The sequence below is a fragment of the Choloepus didactylus genome, chromosome 2 (genome assembly GCF_015220235.1).
Source record: "Choloepus didactylus isolate mChoDid1 chromosome 2, mChoDid1.pri, whole genome shotgun sequence".
Taxonomy (NCBI): Eukaryota; Metazoa; Chordata; class Mammalia; order Pilosa; family Megalonychidae; genus Choloepus; species Choloepus didactylus.
The window spans coordinates 11962694-11987889 of NC_051308.1; the positions used below are offsets into that span (position 1 = coordinate 11962694).

General features: G+C 39.5%; 2 protein-coding genes across 3 annotated transcripts in view; one reads left to right on the forward strand and one right to left on the reverse strand.

The window, feature by feature from the left end:
* Nucleotides 1-11: 11 nt before the first annotated feature.
* Nucleotides 12-6299, reverse strand: DYNLT1 (dynein light chain Tctex-type 1). Its single transcript, XM_037820642.1, has 5 exons — nt 6199-6299; nt 3173-3214; nt 1280-1403; nt 788-865; nt 12-462 (listed from the first exon to the last, which is right to left on the reverse strand). The coding sequence occupies exons 1-5, from the start codon at nt 6223-6225 to the stop codon at nt 392-394; spliced, it is 342 nt and encodes a 113-aa protein (XP_037676570.1). The 5' UTR covers nt 6226-6299; the 3' UTR covers nt 12-391.
* A 6703-nt stretch (nt 6300-13002) lies between these two features.
* The window catches only part of SYTL3 (synaptotagmin like 3), a 125845-nt gene continuing 113651 nt past the window's right edge, over nt 13003-25196 (forward strand). For both annotated transcript variants that reach the window (XM_037820655.1, XM_037820671.1), the window contains exon 1: nt 13003-13306. The gene's annotated coding sequence lies outside the window, so the exon portion shown is untranslated. The remainder of the gene's footprint in view (nt 13307-25196) is intronic.

Sequence of the window (25196 nt, forward strand, 5' to 3'; positions counted from 1 at the left end):
AATCCACAAACTTTTAAATTTGAATAATTTATTATTCTAACAAAAGTACAAAGTATGGAAAATTAGTATACTTGAATCATTTCAGAAAGCAGAGAAAATTTCACACTAGCAGATAATCCGGTTTTAGCACCCTTAAAAAGAAATATTCAGAGTTAAGACAAGTGGCAATACAAGCTTTTGGCTACCTAAGGTGAATTACACATCCGACTTACGGACTACCATTCATGTAACAGTGCAGTCATTTTGATTTTTTGTCTACAGTTGGAGAGTGCCACAACAAAAAAACACAAAGAGAACAAGAAAGGTGTTCATTGAACTCATGGTTGGTGGTTACAAGAGGGAAAAGAAACGCTGAAACAAAAGGAGAAAACACTTAAGTTGGAGGAGGAACTTAAAAGGAGAGTCCAAAGGCACTGACTATGCAGTACATGGTTTTGTTCTCCCATCTCACAGTGCAACTCCCTGGGGAGGAAAAAAAAAAGACAGCAGTGTTTAAAATTACAAAAACTGTGTGGGACTTGATATTTTGATTTCTCATTAAGTCAAAACATTCAAGTACCTACCTTTTTGTGGTACACAAATAGAGAAGGTAGGCAAGTCCCTAATTTATAAATTTTTTTTAAAAAGACTAATAAGCATGCATTCAAGACATGAAACAGTCAAGCGCATATTTCATAAAAGACTGTTTTTTGATAATATATATCTCAGCATGATCTAAGAAGGTACTTGGCAACTTTTAGGAACAACGTACAAGGCAAGACTTCACAAACACAAACCAAAGTCATACCATCAGTAGAGCTGTCCCAGAAGCAAGAACTTGCTGTGTGCAGTCCAGCTCCATTCTTTTGCATGATGACACAGGTCACTTAAATGGAAACACTTTCATTAGAAAAACCTACCTTAGCATAAATTTCCCTTTGCCTACTTTTAGCATACTTATACAGATCACATCATGTTCATGATAAAAATTACAGAGGTAGATTGCTTTGACCCACTTATTAACAAATAATATATTTCCTTTCCTTCACCACATATTTGTTTTAAAAGCATATGATCTGAACGCCTGCTTGACTGATGCCCTGCAATTGTGCCAGCAGCTAAAAAGGCCAAGTGTCTGGTAACAGAAAAAACACAACTGACCTACTCTATTGGGAATGTTCTCTGCAGTTAGACTCCACATTGCCACATTAGCAACTTTTCTGGCACTGGACGAGCCTCTTATCAGTATTTAGAGAACCACCACCAACAAAGAGTATATGAGAAAACAAAAACCCATTACCAATGTATTTAAATGGTTTCCCCAGCTTGGTGAGTTGGCTTAAAGTTTGTTCTACGACATTTGTGGTCCACTGATTAACTTTGCTGTGTTCATAAGCATTGCCACCAATTGCACTTTCTATAGCCTAGAAAACAAAGCACAAAGTAGGGGTCACACTTAACAGGATATACCAAACACCTTCCCATTAGTAACTGAAATTTATCCTAAGAACAATGAAATGAAAATGTAAGCTTATTTTAAATTATGAAGACTCCTTTGCAAATATACCTTTTAACCGTGTTACATTTCATTTACATAATTTTAATATTCATTTTTAAATCCATAATTATAGAGTTTCAAATTTTTAAAACACTGTGACCTAAATCATCTTTCAGGCTAAACTTCTAACTGAAGGCTCTCCTCTACACATGCATACATTTGAAATCCACTGTTTTTCAGGGAAGGGGGCAAAAAATGCTCCTCCAATTTTAGCCCACTCAAATTTATTACTACCCAATAGGTGAAGTAAAGAACCAACCTTACGGCCAGGGGCAAAAAGAAACTGTTGGAGGCTGGTGATAAATGTTAAAGTAGTAGTGCAATGTTACTTCTTGCTTCCATGTACATGCCAGATGTGTACTTTCAATTGTACTTGCTCACTGGTTACAATTCAGTTGTAACAGGGAAAACCAGTGAAGCAAAACTAGACTTGGTAACAAACAAGCACCACCTCTCACAGTTTTACTTTGATTTACTCATCTTTCTGCTCCCCAGTGTGTTCTGTATGAAACACTGTTTAGAAACACAATGAAAAAGAAATTTAGAATTTAGAAACACTGCAAAGCAACCAGAAAATCAGGCTTGATGTTGACTAATGTATAGGGTAAAACAGTATCATTTTGCTTTCAGTTCACAAAAGTAGGTTGTGGTTCTTTATCACTCTGACTAGAGTCAATAATTTGTATTAATAATTTCCATTAGAGTCAATTCTGAATTATACAAAGACCCTTGGATCATCCAATGACTTTTCTTAGCCAATGGCTTCAGTATCTTCTGCATTCTTACACTGGAAGGGAAGCTGTGGGCTCTCCCAGGTTTCTCCACTCCAGCTGCACCACTGCCTCCTTTCAGTCCCTCAGATACACCATGTATCTCCATACCAGAGGGCCTCAGCACATGCTGCCCACTCCAGAGAGTCCTGAAATCACTATGTAGGACAAATCCCACTTTAAGCATTCTCATAGCACCACATGCTGTGGCACATACCATACAGTAAATGCAATCCTACAGCTATGATTATTTTATAACTGTCTTCACTGTTCCCCACCCCCATTTTGTAACCTCCTTGAGGGTCAGGACTGTTAGCTGTTTTTGCTGACAAGAGTCAGTACAGAGCATACTCCCTTCATATACAGTCTCTCAATAAACGAATAAAGAACTATCCTTTACAAAAAAAATTATCGTGTCTTCATCTAAGGGAGGTTCATGTAACAACAAAGTAGAAAGTTGGGGATTTTAAAAAATAGAGAACAGAAGAAGCCCCAAACTAGAACACCAGGTCCCAAATACTTAACGGAAATTGACTGTTCAATTTTTTGTACTCACCCTTTCTTCATTACATACTAGAAAAACATGTGTATGCCATGAGTCTTTCATACTAAAAGGTTATGGGATCACGCCTTAGTAACATTCGGTAATACTACTACATACGTAAAATGTTCTGGCTAATTTAAAATATATAATTTACATTTAATATGGGAGTAATTCTTATCTAGATATTCATTGAAGTAAAAACTGTTATTTGAAATGCCAAAACACACAGGCTCAGTTGAAACAATTCCAAGGCAGTATTTGAAACACATTATTTCCACTGATGTAATCAAATACTTAAAAAGTAAGCATTTCTCTTCTTACCTCTTTTATAATGTTGCTCACTTCATCAACAACAAAAGCAGTCTGTAAGGAAAAAAATTCATTAAGTTTGATTTGTTTAAAAGATCTGTTTTGCCCTGCATTGATTAATGCAAATTTAGGTACTGAACATAATTTAGCAATGAAAAACTCAGAAATAATCTAACCAGACTGTTCATTTTACAGATGAAGACATTACAGAAAAACTTAGAAAGAACTAAGTGGATCTCTGAAGATCACAGAGTAAATGAGTGGCAGTCAGGGAACTAGAATACATGTATATAATTTAAGGGGTTTTTGTTTGTTTTTGTTTCGTTTTAATCACGTTCCAATCCAAAAGACTGGATTCACTTTCAACTAGAATATAATTTCTCCCTTGTTTCAAACACCTGCTAAAATAATTAACAAATACATTCGTTTAAGGAGTTACATGAAGCTGCTAATGCAATCCATTTTAAAGACAGAATTCACTCTTCCCTAATGTACACTGATTAGGAGGCTCTAAATTTAAGAATTTAATTTACAAAGATTATGCTATTTCCTGATAATTTTTTCTCAATGATGTCCTCCTTAAGGAATTTACAACAAACTGCTAGGCCAGCAGTTCCTCCATCAGTGGGTCAGAATGAGTTGTGAGGTGGGCTGCCAGCGGTAATCAGTACCCAGAGTTCATAAATGGTTTTCTTTACATGTGTCTCTGTCTCATATATACACACACAGTAAATCTGAATGTGTAGAAAGCTATCCTGAAAATAACATCACTACTGGTCGCTTGCTTGTTAGTATGCTTCTTTATATGGGAAAGAGAAGTTTAAAGTTAGGGCTAAGTTCCAGGGATTGGTCCTTAGCTCTACATGTCATTGGAGAGTGCAGTACCCAAGGGCACCGCGATCAATGTATATCCTGGGAGAATAAAGGTAGAGAGCCCCTGCAATTGGCAGTGAGTTTTCTGCTCTGCCTGGCTGTTGCACAACTGTGGGCACTCTTCCTTCCTACCAAAAGTCCCCTGAGCAGAAAGCATCTTTGTACTGCTGTAGTAATGTCTCTTTTCATGATGACCAAGAGTCCTCTCACTGGCACTACTCAGAAGTGTACTTGGAGACAAAGCCAGCCAACTCACAAGTTAATGAAAATGTGCAGAATCTCAGAGATTAAATCATATCTGGAAGTTTAAAGGATCCTTACAAGTGACTATGGTGATCCTAAACCAAGTATCAGAGTCCTGTATAAATAACCTTTCATATGGTTAAAGTATCAAAAGGGTTGTTTAATAAGCTTTTAGTGGGAAGTAGAGCAGAGGTATAGAATCTACCAGGCAGTTACAACTTCTCCAGGAAAGATGAATAATGAATTGGAAGTGAGTTACAGAGACCCAGGGATCTACCTGAAGTTAGAGGATATGCAGAAAAGGCTTAGTTCAGAGGCCCAAAGGAGAACTGGAATGGACAATTTAGTAAATATGGAAGAGCATGCCATTTAAGATACTCATGTTATCATCCTTCTATGCTTACACCTAATGTAAAACACAGATCACCCTGTTTAGCCCTTCATTTTACAAATATGCAACTAAGGTCTCAAACAATGAAGTCATTTAGCCACCTCCTTTTGTGAGTGTCAGAATCAGAATGCAGATTGCCAGTATTAAGGGCTTTCTCTTATATGCCACTTCTTTTTGTAAAGTTTTACTCAATATTCCTATAAATACAATCCATTTTCCACCACTATATTAGTTAATAGTTAACAGAAAAAGCTTTTCCTTTGTCAACTGCTCCTGAACGGTGTCTTCTCATAATTATTCACTTTGTTGCCACCAGCATTCAAACAAACATTCATTATGACACACTCATAGAAAGTATCTGTGCTAGTTAGGAAATCAGATGAAAACTGAAACTCTCAGATCAGTCCTTAAGCCTTATAAGTATTTCTCCTCAAAACATTCCTGCTTATACTAAATTTCAAAAGTGATATAACATCAAACCTTACCAAACTTTATCTAATAACAGTTTTTATTTTTGGCAGGCTGCATGATTCACAGGTCTCTATTCATTTGAATTTCAACAAGAATTATTTGACAGGATGAGAACGAGCAACTAACTGTTCCTCTATAATAGCATCCCTGAAGGCTTGTTAGCTTGAAGGAAAGCCTTTTTACCAGCACACTGTTGAGATGAATGTCTTCTGCTCGGCAAATAATCGTGCGCTTCCCCCTGGTTTTTCATTAAGGCAACTGGGGACTGATTCTTCCCACAAGAATGAGCGACCTTACTGATATTTAAAACGCGAAACGATCATGGCCACGGTGGAAGTGGGAGTGGCACTGAAGAACAAGGTGCAGACTGGAAGACAAAGGAAGGTTCTCCTAAGTGTGCACGCCTGCATTTTGCAGGCAGCCTAGAAATCAAATCCACGACTGAAGGATGCTGACGGGTGTCCACTCTACATGTATGTCACCCTGCCGCCAGCCGGGGTGTTGGCGTTAAAACGCACCGCAGCCCTGGACCTCGGGCACCTTTCCCGGGCGCCGGGCCTCGCGGAATAAAGGAAGGGGGTGACGTCACTCTCCCATGGTCCTGGGCCGCCGTGGGGCCGAGAGTGCGTGGCCCGGGCCTTGTGCCCGAGTCCAGCCCGCCGCGGCCAGGAGGCTCCTCCGACTCAACCCCGCTCGCCCGGGCGCCTGTCGGACTCGCCCGTCCCCACTGCGCCCCCACCGGCGCCCGGTTCGAGCTCTGAGTCCTCGCTCCCTAGTCTGCTATTCCCACCCCCGGAACCTCATCCCCACACCCGTAAACTGGCCAATAAGGGCCCTGCGACTCGCGCGGAGGATTAGCCCTCGGCGGCCCAGGACCTCCGGGACCGCCGCGGGCCCAAGTCCGCTCCCGCCAGTTAGACGCCGCCGATCGGCGGAGAGGAGGGCCGCCACGGCTCCCCGGGCACGAGCCGGCGCCCACAACACTCCCCCTGGAGGCTGCGGGGCCCCGGCGCCCAGTGCTCTCAGCTGGCAGCCTTCCTGTCGCGGGCCGGGGGCTTACCTCCTCAGCAGCCTGGTAATCTTCCATCTTCCTTCCTGGGCCGTGCCGCCCCCTGCGCCTCACTGGAGTAGGGCGGCTGCGCCTGCGCAGTCCGCTTCGGCGCGCTCAGGCCACGCCCCTTCCCTTACTCAGGCCTCGCTCCTTTTTAGGACCCCGCCCCTCTCCCTGCTCGGGCCCCGCCCACGCCCTGCTCTAAGATCCCGCCTTTCTCCGCTCCGGCGCCTTGTTTGGTGCATCAGCAGCTCAGGGTGGGGCCAGAGGGCTAGGGGATGGGGGAAGGAGGCGGGGGACTGCGGATTAGCCCCTCCTCCTGTCCTCTGAGAGGTAGTGGTTTCCATGGAACCCGTCACGATAGCCCGGGGAGTTGACTGAACCGCAGCAACTAAAACAAAACAAATGGACAAAAACCAACAGGGGAGACAAGTAGACTAGAGGTTACCAGGCGCTGAGGGGGAGAGGGAATGGAAAGTTATTGCTTAATGGCGACAGAGTTTCTGTTTGGAGTGATAAAAAAAAATTTTGCTAACAGATGTGGTAATGGTAGCACAACATTGTGAATGTAAATAATGCCTCTGAATCGTACACTTTAAAAAGGTTAAAATGGCAAATTTACCGTTATGTACACGTTACCACACAAACACGCACAAAAGCAATCGAGAAGGGGAAGAGTCCTTCTGGCCCCTTCAGTTTGAAATGTGTGGACTAACTTGAACATTCACAAGTCTCGGACACCTAGTAACGGACTGTAAAGTGACTTCCGAACATAATGGACAATGTGAGATTATGGTTACAGTCCCCTGGAGATCCAGGATTAGGAAACTTTAGCTATCTGAATGAAACCTTCCTTTGGGGAGCTGTTTCTATATAAATGGGAATTTTTTCTTTAAGCAACTTTAAAATATATATATATATATATTTGTAAAATGCAGTGCACTTCCCTGCTGCCTTAACTGGAATGAACTATACGCAGACTTTATTTGTGTACAGAGGTCTTTACGAAAATTAATTGCAATGGGCTCTGGTTGAGTGCTGTCTCAAAATGGAAGGCATATACACCTGCTTGCATGTGTCCTGAGGCCATGATTTTTGAATATTGGGGTCTGCTTTTTCTAGTTTTACCACCCACTTTCAGTCAAGTTGCCAGCTGCGACTTCTTACCCCTCCAAAGCCCAGCCGGTGGAACCCTTTCCCATTCCTTATAGAAGAGCTTCCCAAGGGACCTGGTGAAGTTTGGCTCCAGGTCCCACCTTCTGTCCCATATGCTCAAGGTGCCAGTTCAAGACTGGCATCTCCCACCTAGACTATGAGAGTTAGCTCCTGGTTGATCTCTCCATCAGTCAGCGTCTCATCAGAGTCCTTCAGCAGGAAACTAAATCTTACAAAAGACACTTCCCTCCTCCCTCCCCTTCTGCCTTGCTGCGAGTCAATAATTGTGATTTTGTCAGACTGCCGACTTACTCCTGGTGGTCTTTGGATGATTTAACATGTCTTAATTTAAAACCTCCCATAGGGAGAGGCTTTCCTTATCCACTCAATCCTAAAGTACCTCCCACTTCCCACCTCATTCTTTACCCAGACATCCTGTGTGGTAGCACTTCTCACAGTTTGGAACAATACATTTAGTTTTGCTTGTTTATGATGTCTCCTCATCTAGAATCCAATTCCATGCAGGCGGAATCTATCTTATTCACTAATGGATCCCCCGCCCTTTACATTGAGCCTGACACATAGTAGGGGCACAATTAAAATTTTATGGAATGAATGATTTGCCCATAGGTGTTATTTCTGCCATCAGACCAAAATGGAGAGTGTTGTGGGGTGGAGGAAAATGTGGTTGCCTGCCCCCTTGTGAGGAAACAGAGGACTTCTGGGAGGAAGGCAGAGCAGATTCAGACTGGTGGCTACTTTGCCCTGGACATCTGGCCTGAGCAAGACCTGCTGGCAGGAGTCTGCTTGCTCCCCCACACTTGGTCCCCCACTGCTAGGATTCTGAATAAATTTACCTGTTCCATTTTGTTCCCTTATTATCTGGCTTCAACCCATCTGCTCCAGTGTTTCAGACTTGAGCCCCTTTCCACTCTTGATTTGGTTCTGACATTTTGCTTTGTCCTCCTGCCATCCCAAGCTTCCTGTGAGATTCGGTTTTAGCTGTCCTTCTCACTCACTGGACCCTGTCTATCTGGTTCTGAACTCTTGGCCAACACTGGCTCCTGGGGCCAACACAGGCCTTTATATCATAAAGTTTATATAAAGTTGTATAAAGTTGTTTAGAATTATGTGTAAAGCAAGAGTAAACAAGTTCTGAGTGAACATCTGCAATTAAAGAATGTGAAGTCTGGGAACATCTTTTTTTAATTGTGTTCCAAAGCCTTTTATGAACTTAATTCAAATGAGTGCCCTGAATATTTGCTATGCTAATATATTATTAAGGCAGCAACTCTAAGTTATGTTGTATCTCAAAATCACCAGCATGTACATAAATCAACAGAAGACATGTAAAGTACATTTAAAATTTTTACATGACTTCAGCTTACATGGGTTGGGTACCACTCTCCAGTTCCTAATTATCAAAGACCATTCATTAAATGATCATGGTATATGGCATTTTGAGTCTGCCCTCTAAATGGATGAGTTGGTCTCCATATCTTCAGAACTATTTATTATTTGACACACATATATTGAACACTTGCTTTGCGTCTCTGAGCTGGGATCAGTGCTACAAAGTCGACTAAGATACAGTCTCTGTGTAACAATTTTAAAAAGCTATATCTGTAAATAGGATGGTTTGAACTCTCTAGGCTTATATGATGTTGTATTGCTTGGAAAAATATAGTGATATGGCATTGTATTCTGCTCAGTTGATGTACAATCTGTAGGGCTAAGGGATTTAAAATAAGGATGGCATCTGGCAGTTCTAGCACAACAATCTGCCAAAAAAGAGTGCTTTTCAGAAGCTCTGGAGTATAAAACACATTGACTCCACAATTACTCATAAATTTCTGGTATTCAACCATATTTTAGAATAATGTTTGGTTTCTGTGCAGTAAGTCAGTGAGGTGAATCTTAGGTTTTTTTTTTTCAGTTTGGGGTTTAGTCTTAGGTTGGCAGGTGGTGTACAGAACCATCTTTCTTCTTCCACTAAGTCTCATCTCTTAAATACAAACACTTTAGAAATAAGGATTGGAGTCACCAATGCCATTTTTTTAGCACTTGGTGCTGTCACAATCATAGTGATGTCACATCAACAAATAATTTCAGCAGCCACAGTTGATACAGCCTTACAATGTTGTTCTGCTGTCTATGCCCTTTACAATCTAAATCCAACCAGTGGCTCTGTGATTTTCCTTTCCTTTTCCTGTGCCTAGGAATGAGATGTATCATGGAATCATGCTAAGCCAGTAATAATAATAATAATGAAGAAAATAACTGCAATATCAAAACACCGAAGTTGGAGGAATTTAATGTTGTAATGGAAAAGAAAATAAACTTCTAACACATCTAAAGTGAGCATCCTATGTTGAGAAATTGCATGCTAAAGAGATTCACTAAGAAATGTCTGTATTCAGGTCTGATTTTCAGCAGGTGAACACTGGCATAGTTGTACTGAAATATCTTTGTGCCAGTTGGAAAATAGACGTTCCTCTGAGCCTCTCGAATACATCTTCTTCCCAACCCTTGTTACCCCAGCCCATTCCCCAGCTCTGAAAATCCAGCAAGTAAAGGATAACTTGTGGCATCTATTCTAACTAGTTGACATTCATGCTATAGTGGTTTTTAAGTATTTTGATTATCAGTCCTGTGTATAGGAAAAAAATATATACACTACATCATTCAGCATAGGCTAGGTTAGCTGCAAGAACAAATGACCTGAGATTCTTAGTGGTTGATGACAGCAAAGATTTGCTTGTCACATACTACACTACCATTGTGGATCTGTGTGGCTGTGCTCCATGTCCTCTCCCCACTGGGACCCAGGCTGATGGAGCAGGCTGGGTATGGATATTGCCAGTCATCATAAGAGAGGGAAGAGAGAATGTAATGACCCGAGGACTCGCTATTAAGCGTCTGCTTGTAATTGGCACATGTCACTTCTGCTCATATTTCATCATTCAAATCAAGTCTTTGGCCACCCAGGGTTTAGCAGGGCAGCGTCGTATAATCCAGCCATGGGGGTCGGCAGGGCACTTGAGGGTGGAGACAATCTACCACAATCTACCACACACAGCAATCCGAAGATCTTTTCTTGGTGGCTTCAATTATGACGTCATTCTCACATTGCCTTCCTCCCATCCCATTCATCAACTCAGCCCCTCTCCTGCTTCCGCTGCTAAGTTGACCTAATTCCCCAGGTCAGTCCTCTGTCACCTCACTTTAGTTTCAGATTTTATCTAGTTTATGCTTGCTGTATTAGTCAGGGTTTTCCAGAGAAACAGAACTAACAGGATTTATGTATATGTACTGTACTTGTGTATTTGTATGTATGTATGTGTGTATATATATGGTATGTGGAGATAGAGAAGGAGAGATTTATGATATGGAATTGGTTCATGCGACCATAGGGATGGGCAAGTCCAAATTCCATAGGGCAGGTCAGAGGCTGGAAATTCTGATAAAGGTGATGTTGAAGTCTTTAGTCCAAATTCTCCAGGGTAAAGCTGGCTGGCTGGAAATCCCAGTTAAAGGCAATGTAGAAATTGAGGCAGAAATTCTTCTTTTGACCTCTGAGACCCTCAGTTCTCATTTTCTAGATCTCCAACTGACTCGATGAGGAAATAACTTTGCTGAGGGCAATTTCCTTTGTTGATTGTAGATGGAATCAACTTTTTGTAGATGCCAATCCCATCTATGAAATATCTTTACAGTAACAATTAGGCCAATTTTGACCAAACAACCGGACACACTAACCTGACCAAGTTGACATTTGAAATTAACCATCGTACCCACTCAGTTTCAACACCCAGTTACATTCCATCTCAGCCGATTCCTCCCTGCTGTCCATTTTAGCCTGAGGCCTGAGGTCAGGGGTCACCAGATTTCTTTAATTATGCCTATCAGGAAAAATTTTGGAGCATGTATCCCAAAAGCATGTTTATTTCTTAATGATATACTCACCCATGAATCCATTGATTAAATATTAATCAAGTTTACATTTAAACTTTAAAAAAGTATAAATATAAGTTCTAATATTTTCTTAGTAAATCCTACTTTGGAAACAATGACTCCAAGTCATCCTCATTTCAAGAGCATTTTCTTCCAAATATTCCTAAATTGATTCACTCAGCATGTTGTACTCTAAATAGTAATAATGCTGAAACAGTAGTTACTATTTATTGAGGAACTACTTAGACCAGGGAGCCTCAGTCGTGATCTTTATGGCAGTGCCTGACACAAAGTGGATGCCCAATAAACATTTGTAAATGAATTGAATGAAGGGTAACATCCAGAGAGAAGCCTGTGACCCTCATTAGGTAACAGGCTCAGAGAGGGCAAGTGATTTGCTCAAAGTCACTCAGGTGTGTTTCATTCTAAAGTTTATCGTCTTAACCCACTCTTCCCCAGTGCTCATTCTAACCCCTTGCAACCCCCTACCCCCATCCCGCCCATCCCTACTCCTCACCTAAAAGGAATTCACTATCCCGGGTTATCATCCTCAGGTCCCAGAAGAATGAGATTTCAGAGTTGAAGAACTCAAGAGATGACCAGAGTGAACCTCATTTACAGATGAGAAAGCCAAGGCCCAGGAGGGTTCCAAAGAGGCCTAGTTACTCCCAGAGCCACACATTGCACCTTAGTCTTGGTTATCAGCTGATTGGCCAAAAATCACATTCTTTCAGATTTCACATGTGTTCACCCTCAGAAGTGAACTGAGGCCCTCAAGAGGGCCTATTAAGAGAGTGAAAAAGCAAATCTATAGAGTGGGAGAAGAAAACTGAAATATATACGTATATATTGCAAAGGACTTGTATCCTGAATATATAAAGAACTCATAAAAACCAACAAGAAAAAGACAGACAGCCCAATAGAAAAATAGGCAAAATACTTGAACAGGTCTACTTAAAAGTAGATACTCAAATGACCAATAAACATATAAAATGATGCTCAGCTTTTTCAAATTCGCTAGTCATCAGGGAAATACAAATTAAAACCATAATGTGATACTACCACATACCCACCAGAATGCATAAAATAAGAAAGGCTGACAATACCCATGAGAATGTGGAGTAACTAGAACTCTTAGATACTACTGGTAGGAGTGTAATTTAGTACAACCACTTTGGAAAACTATTTGGCAGTATCTACTAAAGTTCAACATATGTATATGCTATAACCCAGGAACTCCACTCCTGGGCACATATCCAACAGAAGTGTGTTCAAATATTCACCCAAGAGACTATATAAGAATTTTTGTATTTCTTTGTGTGCATGCTGTACAGTCCTATTTTTAAAAATATGTTTTATTCTAGTAATACACATACAACCTAAAATTTCCCCTTTTAACCACATTCACATATATAATTCAGTGCTGTCAGTTACATTCACAATGTTGTGCTACCATCACACATTTCTTGATGGGATGTGTTCGCCTTGGGAAAATTAATCAAACTGTGCTTATGATTTGGGTAACATTCTGTATGTATGCTATACTTCAAAGAAATTTTCTCCCCCAAAGTTCAGGCCTGACATTTAAATTGATTCTTGTGTCAGCAGCTGTTCTCGGAGATGTAATTAGTCATTTACACCTGAGGTCAATGAGACTTCTTGGAAGCCTCTGGTTGCTATTGAGGGTTTCCTCGTTGGTGGTGGAATACTTCAGTAGCACTCGCTCTGTCTCTCTCCAGTTCAAAAGGTAAAATGTTGGTATTTACGCTGTTCCTTGGTGTGTTTTTAGGTGGCTTTGCTCCCTGGTAGCTTTGTCGGTGAAGTAGGAGTAACCTCAGCAGACCTAGGCTGGACCAAGACCTCGGGGCAGTCACGTAGAACAACGTGCTGCAGCCTGAGCCCAACAGGAAGGAAAGAGAAATACATCAGTTATTCTAACAAGAAGAAAAGCTGACTTCCTTATCTCCAGAACTTACTCCCCTGGCCTCTTCTTGTAGCAGAGGAAAAGGTAGGTATCCAAGTCTTGAGAAGCTATTTTGGGGCAGGGGTGGGTAGAGATTAGAGTAATTGTAACTTTCTTAAATTCATGACATTGAAAAAGTGGGAAACAGAGACAATAATAAATGAGGTAAAGGATGGCTTGTAATTCTGTTGACTAGCATGCATTTAAAAGGTAGTGTAATCATGGTTTAAGTGGTGTAAAGTAACTTCAAAGTTTGTAGTGTGTGGTTTTTTTTTTCTAAACAAAACAGAAAAATACTATCCAAAAGCTGTAATGGTATGAGTGTTTTTAAAAGGTTATAGAGTGATTTCTTCTTTGGTTTCTAAATTCTACTACATATAGTTTATTACTATTTGGCTCTAAATCAGTGAAATTGATTCAGATTATTTTGATAACCCAAAATCTCTAGTTTGGAGGTAGAATTCATGTATAATTTTAGAATAAAAAATTTTAAGTTAGCTAAGGTCTAATTTTTCTGGTATAAGGAAAATGTTCAAAAATCTATTGGGGTGATGCATGCACAACTATATGATGGTCCTGTGAACAGTTGATTGTACACCATGGATGACTGTATGGTATGTGAATATATCTCAATAAAACTGAATTTAAAAAAATAGACACATAAAGTCAAAGCTGAAAAAAAAATTTCTTTCAGTTAAGCATCCTTAACCCCAAAAAATGTTTTGATAACAGGAGAGACTATGAAAGGAAATGAATATTAGATATTCAGAAATTAGAATTGGTGTAGAAAAAGATTATTCTTCCAAGATAGAGATTCTAGCTTTTTAAAATTTCCCTTGCTAAACAAAGCATAGAGCTTTGGAGTTAAACAGAGCCAGATTAAACTGTGACTTTAGGTAAATTACTTTTTAGCTCTAAGCCTCGCTTTCCTTATCTATAAAATAGGTATACCTACTTTATAAAGTTGTAATAAGAATGAATTGAAATAATGTATGTAAAATGCTTGTCAAGCTGTTTGACCCAAAGTGAGTGCTAAATAAATTGTAGCTATTGTTACAACAAAAAGTATAAAAATTATGAGTTTTGTCCATAAAAATAAAATAACAGTAACTCTCACTGCTTTTACCACTCCGTGAGAAGAGGTCAAGTTTAATCCACGAAAATCATGGATTTCTCTCTGTGTTTTACTCTGATATTAAAAATAGCTGCTGCTTCTTCTTTTTCTTTTTCTTTTTTTTTTTTTTTTTTTTTGGTTTCTGTGGCAAGGTGTCTACTTGAATGAGAAAGATAAATAGATGAACAGTGAAATACCATCACCTTTCAATTTATTAAAAAGAGTGCATGCCTGGAGTTGAAGTCTCCATAAAGTGCGACTGCTTCGACTTTCTCCTATCTCAGATAGTCTTCAAATTTTACAGATTTAAGCCCCCATATGTGCATCTTCATATATTAAGTACAGAGTTTTGAGGGACCTGAAGCTTGTACAGCTTATAGCCTTCTTTTACAAAATGAACACAAAACTAGGTACAGAGCCTGGGAAGGGGCAAGTGAGAGACCATGAACCTCAAGCTTCATTAGCTTCCCGATAAATCTACCTCTGATTAAGCCACATAGAAAAGGAAATGATAAATGCCAATCTCCATTTCTATGTCAAGCTTTCTGATGGATACACGTGCCTGTTGTCTTATCTTTGTACAAATTAGGCCATCGAGCCTGTGTGTATCAACCCAGTTTGGGTTGGGATTCCAGAGACAAGCACTGGTCTTTACTCATCTCCTTTCTCAGCTGGACTAGTATTCTGTGGTTGGTATAAGCTTACATACAGAATCAATGCAGGCAAAAGAAAAGAAAAGAAAGAAAAAAAAAAAAAAAGATGTAATTTTCAAGTAAAATTTCAAGGTCAATGTAATCACTAAAATTTTCCCCTGCGTACTAGAAGGTATTGTGGCTGCATTCTGAAACCGTGAAGCTTCTCAAGGAAATAGCTGTGGTCAGATCACATGAGAACCGGGAGCCTGCCAGCCCCTCTGAATGACGTGGGTGTGAGTGTGTGTGTGCACAGCTGTGGGCTTTGAGGACGTTCTGTAGTTTCCCTTGAAAGTCTGGGCAGGAACGACAAGTCATATTCACACACAGGCACACAATTGCGATTTGCCGCAGTGCCCCTGTGGTGTCATTCTTTCCCCTTGCATTGCAGTGAGATGGCAAATGTCTCTTTTCCTTAGACTTGCTGACCAGGTGCTCAGGACAACTGGGGGAAAGAAACAGGAAACCACTGCCTGCAAGTAAAACTGCGTGCAAATAAAGAACTTTTCCCGTCCCAATCCTTCTTTGCTCTTCTCTCGCTCAATTTCACATTTCTTGAACTCTTCTGCCTAGTCAGTTCTGAAAACCAAAGTCAAGGTCTGCTGATAGGCTGAGGAAAGCAAGTGTTTCAAAATTCCAGCACATGGTTGACTATTTCTTTTCATCGGGCAAAAGCTGTCTCACCTGTTTTTCTCCTGGGACGACTTCTCCAACCATACCAGCCCTTTCTCCTCTCTCCACAGATTTTGAGAGTTACCAGGCATACTCATGTTTTTATACTCACCCAGTTATGCCATAACGTATTTGCTCACATAGTCCATCTTCAGTGCAGAGATTGAATCTTATTTGTTTTTATGTTCTCAGTACCTGATATATGCTTGACACATAGAAGGCCAACAAAATTGACATTGTGGAATGGATGTACAAAATAGCTTAACCAAACTGTGTTTGTTTGCATGCCAGAGTTTCATTGGGATACTCGTGACCAGATATGGACAAAATGGAAATATGATGGTTGAAGTACTATGCTGGGGTTTTTGAGGGGAGCAAATTGTATGTGTGTGTGCATGTGTTTCCCCTATATTGCTACCCATCTCTCTACCATCCTGGAGAAAAGACTTACTTCTGAACTTTTTGGTTTTTCTGAAGGGGAGAGTGGAGAGTGGGAGAAGGAAGGCTTTTTGAACCCCCACTGTATCCCAGGCATTGCTCTTGGGCTTTATTGGATCATCTTATTTAGTTCCCAAACCACCTAGGAAGCAGGCATGGTTTTCTCCGTTTCATATTTGAGGAAGTGAGTCCCACAGAAGTTAATCAACCAACTCAAGAGCAAACAGCAAAGAAGTCACAGAATTGGAATTTAATCCCAGATTGTCTGACTCCTAAGTCGATAATGAGATGACATGGTTTAATATGGACACTTTCTCTAAGTGGCTGTATGAGACTTTTCCTTCAAAGTGGTGCTGTGGTGTAAGTTTTATTCATTTTTTTAACCTTAAAATGAAATTAAACAGGTGGAGTTTTTGTAAAACGAAGGCAGCCACCAGTATACAAATGTAATAGAAAAAAGGGAGTTAGGGCACTAAACTTGAAGCTCCATGAGGGCAGAGACAGAGCCTAACTTCAGTGTTTGGGGCATAATAAGTACAATTTAAGAATTTGTTGAGCGAGTGACAATAAATATTATCAAAGGAAAATGGATCCAGGAGATTTCATTATTTGGTCTGAGATTGTGAATTTCTGCATGAGATCATTAAAATTCTGAAATGATTCGGATTTACCTACACTTTTCAGATTCTGAAGAGTCGAGCTTACTGAAGCATGTGCTTCCTTGCTCACCTAACTATCTTACTTCCTGCTCTACACAAACTCAGATTTCCCACTTTAGGCAAGCAAACCTACGTGTCACAATACTCTCTGGGTTTCTCAATTTGAGCCAACAATATGTACCTACTTGCTGGGTGAGGGCGTCACAAAAACTCAAGTGTCACCCCTCTAAGGGGGACAGTAACTCTAATACAATACAGAATACAATCAGTTACAATATAGAACTGTACAAAGTAGAAGGGGGTCAAAGACGAAGGAGAAATTAATTTTGATTGTAAGTAAGGAGAAAGCTTCCTGAATTAGGCAGCAATTGACCTGGACCTTCAAGGATTCCCACTAATAATGATGATATTATTGCTCCTACTGCTAGTAATAATAGCTAATATTTACTGACACCTGTGTGCTTGGCACTGTGTTCTAAGTACTTTTTAGGGATCAACACATTTAATCCTTGCAACAACCCTTTGAAGTAGATATGGTTATTCTTTCCACATTATAGATAAGGAAATGAAGTCCCAGAAAGCAGCTGTGACATAGTCGCAACAGCTGGAAAGTGGAAGAGCGGAGCTGGCCTCCTGGACATCCAGGCTCTTGACTGTTACCCTCAATTGCCTTTGAGTAAATGAGATTTCAGGAGGCAGAAGGAATAGCAGGAATAAATGCATAGAAGTGGAAGAGTGAATAGTCCAGAATGAGTTCAATATGAGAGCACTGGGGAATTTTGCGGGAATTGAGGATAGAGAGTTAGGAAGAGGCCAAATCAGAAAGGTCAGGAGGGCCTGGAAATGCTTTGTAGGCAACGGAGAATCTGGTGTCAAAAAGAAACAAAGTCACCAAAATAACCAAAGCTGCAGGTTTATCGAAAGAGGAACTGCTCTAGCAGGGAGTTCTCAAACTAGGGGAGTTGGAGTGGGAGCCTCAAAATGGCGAGTGAATTACAGCAGCTTATAAAGGCAATTAGGGGATTTGAAGTGGGAAGTTACAATAATTGGTTGACATTTAAGGCTGTCATTACATAGGAGGGTCTTACAAAGCTGGGAACATATATGTTGTTCAGTATAGCATACTTGAGCATTTTTAGTTGGCTATCCCTACTAGAGTGAGATCAGCTTATCCCTAAGTGTTGCAAAATTTGCAGCTTTATCCAGAATGCTCCACTTTTTTGGAGAATCCTGTCCTTGATCAGTGTTCTTCTGGAAAGTCCCTGCCATATCTTGGAAGGGGGTTGCTCTGGCAATTCCTTTTGCAGGTGGCTATATTATTTTATTTAACAGTTCCCACTTTTGGTTATTTCTTCAATGAGTTCATTGATCTCCTTTCCTGTCAGGTGGTCATAGTAGGCTCAGTAAGTTCTTATGTTTCTTTTTTCTTTTTTGTGTGTGTGTTTTCTTATTTTTCTTGATTGCAATGAGATGTGTTGGGTGGCTGTTTAATGACACTTAAGACTCTTGGGGTGGGGTTACTTCTTCAGTTGAGTGTGCTACAGTTATTGCCTTTTCTCTGAGGCAAGGTATTTATTATTTTAGTCTCGGGCACCTGAGACAGTCCCATCTCTATTTTGAGGTTTTTTTGTTTGTTTGGTTGGTTGGTTTTTTGTTTTTTTCTTTTGTTTTTTTTTTTTGATTAGCTGTTTTAAGAGCAACCATCTGCCTTGAGAGTGACAAAGAATTTGACCAAAATTTTGAAACACAATTTGTATGACAAGACATAGAAACACACAGATGTAGTTATAATCAAAAGTGTAAATCCAAAGTGTACCAGTTGTTCCCATATTTCATTAAACCAAAAGCTGAGGTCAGGAAACATGTCTGTTCAATAAAATGTTTGAGCTTGACTGAGATCATGAAATACCTTAACTTAGTCTTTTAAAATATTTAGGTTGCTTATCACTGGCCAGACTTATTAATATGAAAGTATCATTGTTCATATACTAGAGTGCAAGTGCCTGCTTGTTGGGAAGCCACCATAGCTAGATCCCTTCTATTTTGTAAACCAACGGATGCTAAGCTGTCAGCTTCAGCCTGGAGGATTGAGGAACGCTAAGGGTCGTGTAAGGCTCTGCTCCATAACCTTAGATACAGTTATAACTGCTCACTCCAGATCATACTACATTGGCATGTTGCCACTTTCCAAAACTGTGAGCAAAACACATTTTTATTGAACTGATGTAAGATTTTATGCATATTATTCCCAATTGAGTATGTTTAGTTTCCTGCCCAGATATAACTTGAATATTGATTAAAACATGTCAAGTTAGTTTTATCTGTACTGTATAAGGGGATAATATAGATGATGCAGGTGCCAATAGAATTTTTACCATTAAACCAGTATCTCATTTTAGTAATGCCTTTATTAGGTCTACTAAAGTATCATCAGAGTCCATTTTAAGTTTTGTGTCGTCATATAGGGGAGTCAAATCTCCATCATTTGAATCAAGCCAGATTGTTTGGTTACATAACTGGACTGGAATGGATCCTAATTCTGGTCCTGTTTTATTTAAGTTTTCCACACATAAGGAAAATTTTTAGTTATGAAGTTAACAGTAGTGAAAGTTTAGCCTAAGGCTTTTATTAAAGACTCCCCATCCCAAATAAATGTACCATATTGCTCTGTTGAATGGTTAGCCTGATTTTTAACAGGTTGTCAAACTTTTTCATAAACCCATTTTACCATTTGTTTTTCTCCCATTGATTGATACTTGTCAGAAAGAACACTATGGTGCATTTTTATTATCTTGATGTTGGTAAATCCAAGAATCATTTAGACAGGCAATTCTAAAAGCCCTTTGAATGAGGCAGGGGATGATCTAAGTTTAGAGCACTAGGGATGTTTAAAAATATTATCATTATTATTATTTATAATTCGTTTTTATTGATATAGTCACATACCATGCAGTCATACAAAACAAAGCATACATTCAATTGTTTACAGCACCATTATATAGTTGTACATTCATCACCAAAATTAATTTTTGACATTTTCATTACCACACACACAAAAATAATCAGAATAAAAGTTAAAGTGAAAAAGAACAATTAAAGTGAAAAAGAACAATTAAAGTGAAAAAGAACAATTATAGTAAAAAAGAACACTGGGTGCCTCTTTTTTTTTTTTTTTTTTTCTCTTCCCCCATTTTTCTACTCATCCATCCATAAACTAGACAAAGGGGAGTGTGGTCCATATGGCTTTCCCAATCCCATTGTCACCCCTCATAAGCTACATTTTTACACAATTGTCTTCAAGATTCATGGGTTCTGGGTTGTAGTTTGATAGTTTCACATATTTACTGCTACCTATTCCAATTCATTAGAACCTAAAAAGGGTTGTCTATATTGTGCGTAAGAGTGCCCACCAGAGTGACCTCTCAGCTCCTTTTGGAATCTCTCTGCCACTGTGGCTTATTTCATTTCCTTTCACATCCCCCTTTTGGTCAAGAAGATGTTCTCCGTCCCACGATGCCGGGTCTACATTCCTCCCCGGGAGTCATATTCCACGTTGCCAGGGAGATTCACTCCCCTGGGTGTCTGATCCCATGTAGGGGGGAGGGCAGTGATTTCACCTTTCAAGTTGGCTTAGCTAGAGAGAGAGGGCCACATCTGAGCAACAAAGAGGCATTCGGGAGCTTATTCTGATTCTTTCTGATGTAAGGAAAATGTTCAGAAATAGATTGTGGTGATGAACGCATAACTATATGATCATACTGTGAACAGTTGATTGTATACCATGGATGACTGTATGGTTTGTGAATATATTTCAATAAAACTGAATTAAAAAAAAAGAAAAAAAAGAGGCATTCGGGAGGAGGCTCTTAGGCACAATTATAGGCAGGCCTAGCCTCTCCTTTGCAGCAACAGTCTTCCCAAGGGCAAGTCCTGTGGTAGAGGGCTCAGCCCATCAAACCACGAGTCCCCTATGTCTGTGAGCAGATCAGCAACCATCGAGGTGGGGAAGCCCAACACCCCTGCATTCTCCACCAGCTCCTCAAGGGGGCTCTGCATATTTTTTTCACTGTTTTTTAATCAACTCTTTTTTTTAAATCAACTATATAAAAAAAAATCTAAAAAAAAATACAATTAAAAAAAAATTTCAAACAAACCATAACAAGGGAGTAAGAAAAAGACAACTAACTGAGATAACTACTTTACTTCCAACATGTTCCTACTGTACCCCAAGAAAATAACGGAATATAGCAACATTTCTGTGAACTTGTTCCTACCATACCCATCAGAAGTTAACAGACCATAGTCATTCTTGGGCATTCCCAGAACATTAAATTTACCTATGATAGCTTATCTGTTCTTATTGGATTCTCGTTCCCCCTTCCTTAATTGCTCTCTATTGCTAGTTCCCCTACATTCTACATTATAAACCATTTGTTTTACATTTTTCAGTGTTCACATTAGTGGTAGCATATAATATTTCTCTTTTTGTGCCTGGCTTATTTCACTCAGCATTATGTCTTCAAGGTTCATCCATGTTGTCATATGTTTCATGAGATCGTTCCTTCTTACTGCCGTGTAGTATTCCATCGTGCGTAAATACCACATTTTATTTATCCATTCATCTGTTGAAGGACATTTGGGTTGTTTCCATCTCTTGGCAATTATGAATAATGCTGCTATGAACATTGGTGTGCAGATATCTGTTCGTGTCACTGCTTTCAGATCTTCCGGGTATATACCGAGAAGTGCAATAGCTGTATTGAAGGGTAACTCTTTATCTAGTTTTCTAAGGAAGGGCCAGACTGACTTCTGGAGTGGCTGAACCATTATACAGTCCCACCAACAATGAATAAGAGTTCCAATTTCTCCACATCCCCTCCAGCATTTGTAGTTTCCTGTTTGTTTAATGGCAGCCATTCTAACCAGTGTTAGACGGCATCTCATTGTGGTCTTAATTTGCATCTCTCTAGTAGTTAGTGAAGCTGAACATTTTTTCATGTGTTTTTAGCCATTTGTATTTCCTCTTCAGGGAACTGTCTTTTCATATCTTTTGCTCATTTTATAATTGGGCTGTCTGTGCTATTGTTGAGTTGTAGGATTTCTTTATATATGCAAGATATCAGTCTTTTGTCAGATACAAGGTTTCCAAATATTTTTTCCCATTGAGTTGGCTGCCTCTTCACCTTTTTAACAAATTCCTTTGAGGTACAGATGCTTTTAAGTTTGAGCAGTTCCCATTTATCTATTTTTTCTTTTGTTGCTTGTGCTTTGGGTGTAAGGTCTAGGAAGTGACATCCTAATACAAGGTCTTGAAGATGTTTCCCTACGTTAACTTCTAGGAGTTTTATGGTACTGTCTCTTATATTAAAGTCTTTAATCAATTTTGAGTTAGTTTTTGTGTAGGGTGTGAGGTAGGGGTCCTCTTTCATTCTTTTGGATGTGGATATCCAGCTCTCCCAGCCTCATTTGTTGAATAGACTGTTATGTCCTAGTTCAGTGGTTTTGGGGAACTTATCAATGATCAGTCGACCATAGATCTGTGGGTCTATCTCTGAATTCTCAATTCAATTCCATTGATCAATGTATCTGTCTTTGCGCCAGTACCATGCTGTTTTGACTACTGTGGCTTTATAATAAGCTTCAAAGTCAGGGAGTGTAAGTCCTCCCGCTTTGTTTTTCTTTTTTAGAATGTTTTCAGTAATTTGAGGCATCTTCCCCTTCCAAATAAATTTGATAACTAGCTTTTCGAAGTCTGCAAATTAGGGTGTTGGAATTTTGATAAGAATTGCATTGAATCTGTAGATGAGTTTGGGAAGAATTGACATCTTAATGACATTTAGCCTTACTTTCTGTGAACAAGGAATATTTTTCCATCTTTTTAGGTCCTTCTATTTCTTTTAGTAAAGTTATGCAGTTTTCTATATATAGGTCTTTTACATCCTTGGTTAAGTTTATTCCTAGGTACTTGATATTTTTAGTTGCTATTGACAATGGTATCTTTTTTCTTGAGTGTCTCTTCAGTAAGGTCATTTCTAGTGTATGGGAACATTACTGACTTAACGTGCATTAATCTTGTATCCTGCTAATTTGCTAAATTTGTTTATTAGCTCAAGTAGCTGTGTTATTGATTTTTCAGGGTTTTCCAGATACAACATCATATCATCTGCAAATAATGACAGTTTGACTTCTTCCTTTCCAATTTGGATGCCTTGTATTTCTTTGTCTTGCCGGATTGCCCTGGCTAGCACTTCTAGTACAATGTTGAATAGCAGTGGTGACAGTGGGCATCTTTCTCTCATTCCTGATCTTAGAGGGAAGGCTTTCAGTCTCTTGCCATTGAGTACTATGCTGGCTGTGGGTTTTTCATATATGCCCTTTATCATATTCAGAAAGTTTCCTTCAATTCCTACCTTTTGAAGTGTTTTATCAAAAAAAGGTTGCTGGATTTTCTTGGATGCTTTTCCAGCATCTATTGAGATGACCATTTGATTTTTGCCTTTTGATTTGTTAATGTGTTGTATTACATTGATTGATTTTCTTATGTTGAACCATCCTTGCATGCCTGGAATGAACCCCACTTGGTCATGGTGTATGATTTTTTTAATGTGTCTTTGGATTCTATTTGCAAGTATTTTGTTGAGAATTTTTGCATTATATTCATAAGGGAGATTGCCTGTAGTTTTTCTTTGTTGTAGCATCTTTACTTGGTTTTGGTATTAGATTGATGTTAGCTTCATGAAATGAGTTAGGTAGTGTTCCAGTTTGCTAATGCTGCCAGAATGCAAAACACCAGAAATGGATTGGCTTTTATAAAAGGGGCTTTATTTGGTTACACTGTTACAGTCTTAAGGTCATAAAGTGTCCAAGGTAACACATCAACAATTGAGTACCCTCACTGGAGGATGGAGAATGGCGTCCGGAAAACCTCTGTTAGCTGGGAAGGCACGTGGCTGGTGTCTGCTCCAGAGTTCTGGTTTCACAATGGCTTTCTCCCAGGACGTTCCTCCCTGGGCTTCAGCTTCTCTTCAAAATGTCACTCTCAGTTGCTCTTGGGGCATTTGTCCTCTCTTAGATTCTCTGGAGCAAAAGTCTGCTTTCAAAGGCCATCTCTAAAATGTCTTTGTAAGTTGAAGCTCCTCTCACAGCTCCTGTGCATTCTTCCTAGTGTCCCTCTTGGCTGTAGCAAGCTTGCCCCTTCTGTCTGAGATTATATAGCGCTCCAGTAAACTAATCAAGGCCCATAATGAATGGAGGGGGCCACACTTCCATGGAAATTATTCAATGAAAGATCTCGCCCACAGTTAAGTGATCACATCTCCCCAGAAACATCCAATCAAAACTCTTCAACCCAATCAACACCAATATGTTTCCTGCCCACACAAGACTGCATCAAAGATAATGGCATTTTGGGGGACATAATACATTCAAACTGGCACAGGTAGTGTTCCATTTTCTTCAGTGTTTTGAAAGAGTTTAAGTAAGATTTGTATCCGTTCTTTTTTTGGGGGAAAGTTTGGTAGAATTCCCCTGTGAAGCCATCTGGCCCTGGGCATTTATTTGCGGGAAGTTTTTTAACGACTTATTGGGTCTCTTTGCTTGTGATTGGTTGGTTGAGGTCTTCTGTTTCTTCTCTGCTCAGTCTAGGTTGTTCATATGTTTCCAAGAAATTGTCCATTTCCTTTACATTATCCAGTTTGTTGGCATACAGTCGTTTATGGTATCCTCTTATAATTTTTTAAATTTCTTCAGGATCCACAGTAATGCTTCCTCTCATTTATTATTTTGTTTATATGGGTCTTCTCTCTTTTTGATTTTGTTAGTCTAGCTAGGGGCTTGTCAATCTTGTTAATCTTCTCAAAGAACCAACTTTTGGTGTTATTTATTCTTTCTCTATTTTTTTTTTCTCTGTCATTTGTTTCTTCTTTAATCCTTGTTATTTCTTCTGCTTGGTTTAGGATTAGTCTGCTGTTCATTTTCTAGCTTCTTCAGTTGTTCCATTAGTTCTTTGATTTTAGCTCTTTCTTCCTTTTTAATGTATGCATTTAGAGCTATAAATTTCCCCCTCAATACCGCCTTTGCTGCATCCGATTGGTTTTGGTATGTTGTGTTCTCATTTTCATTCATCTCTATGTATTTAGCAATTTCTCTTGCTATTTCTTCTTTAACCCACTGATTGTTCAGGAGTGTGTTGTTTAACCTCCAGATATTTGTGAATTTTCCATGTCTCTGATGGTTATTGACTTCTAATTGTATTCCATTGTGATCAGAGAATGTGCTTCGAATAATTCCAGTCTTTTTTAATTTATTGAGGCTTGTTTTATGTCCCAGCATATGATCTATCCTGGAGAAAGTTCCATGAG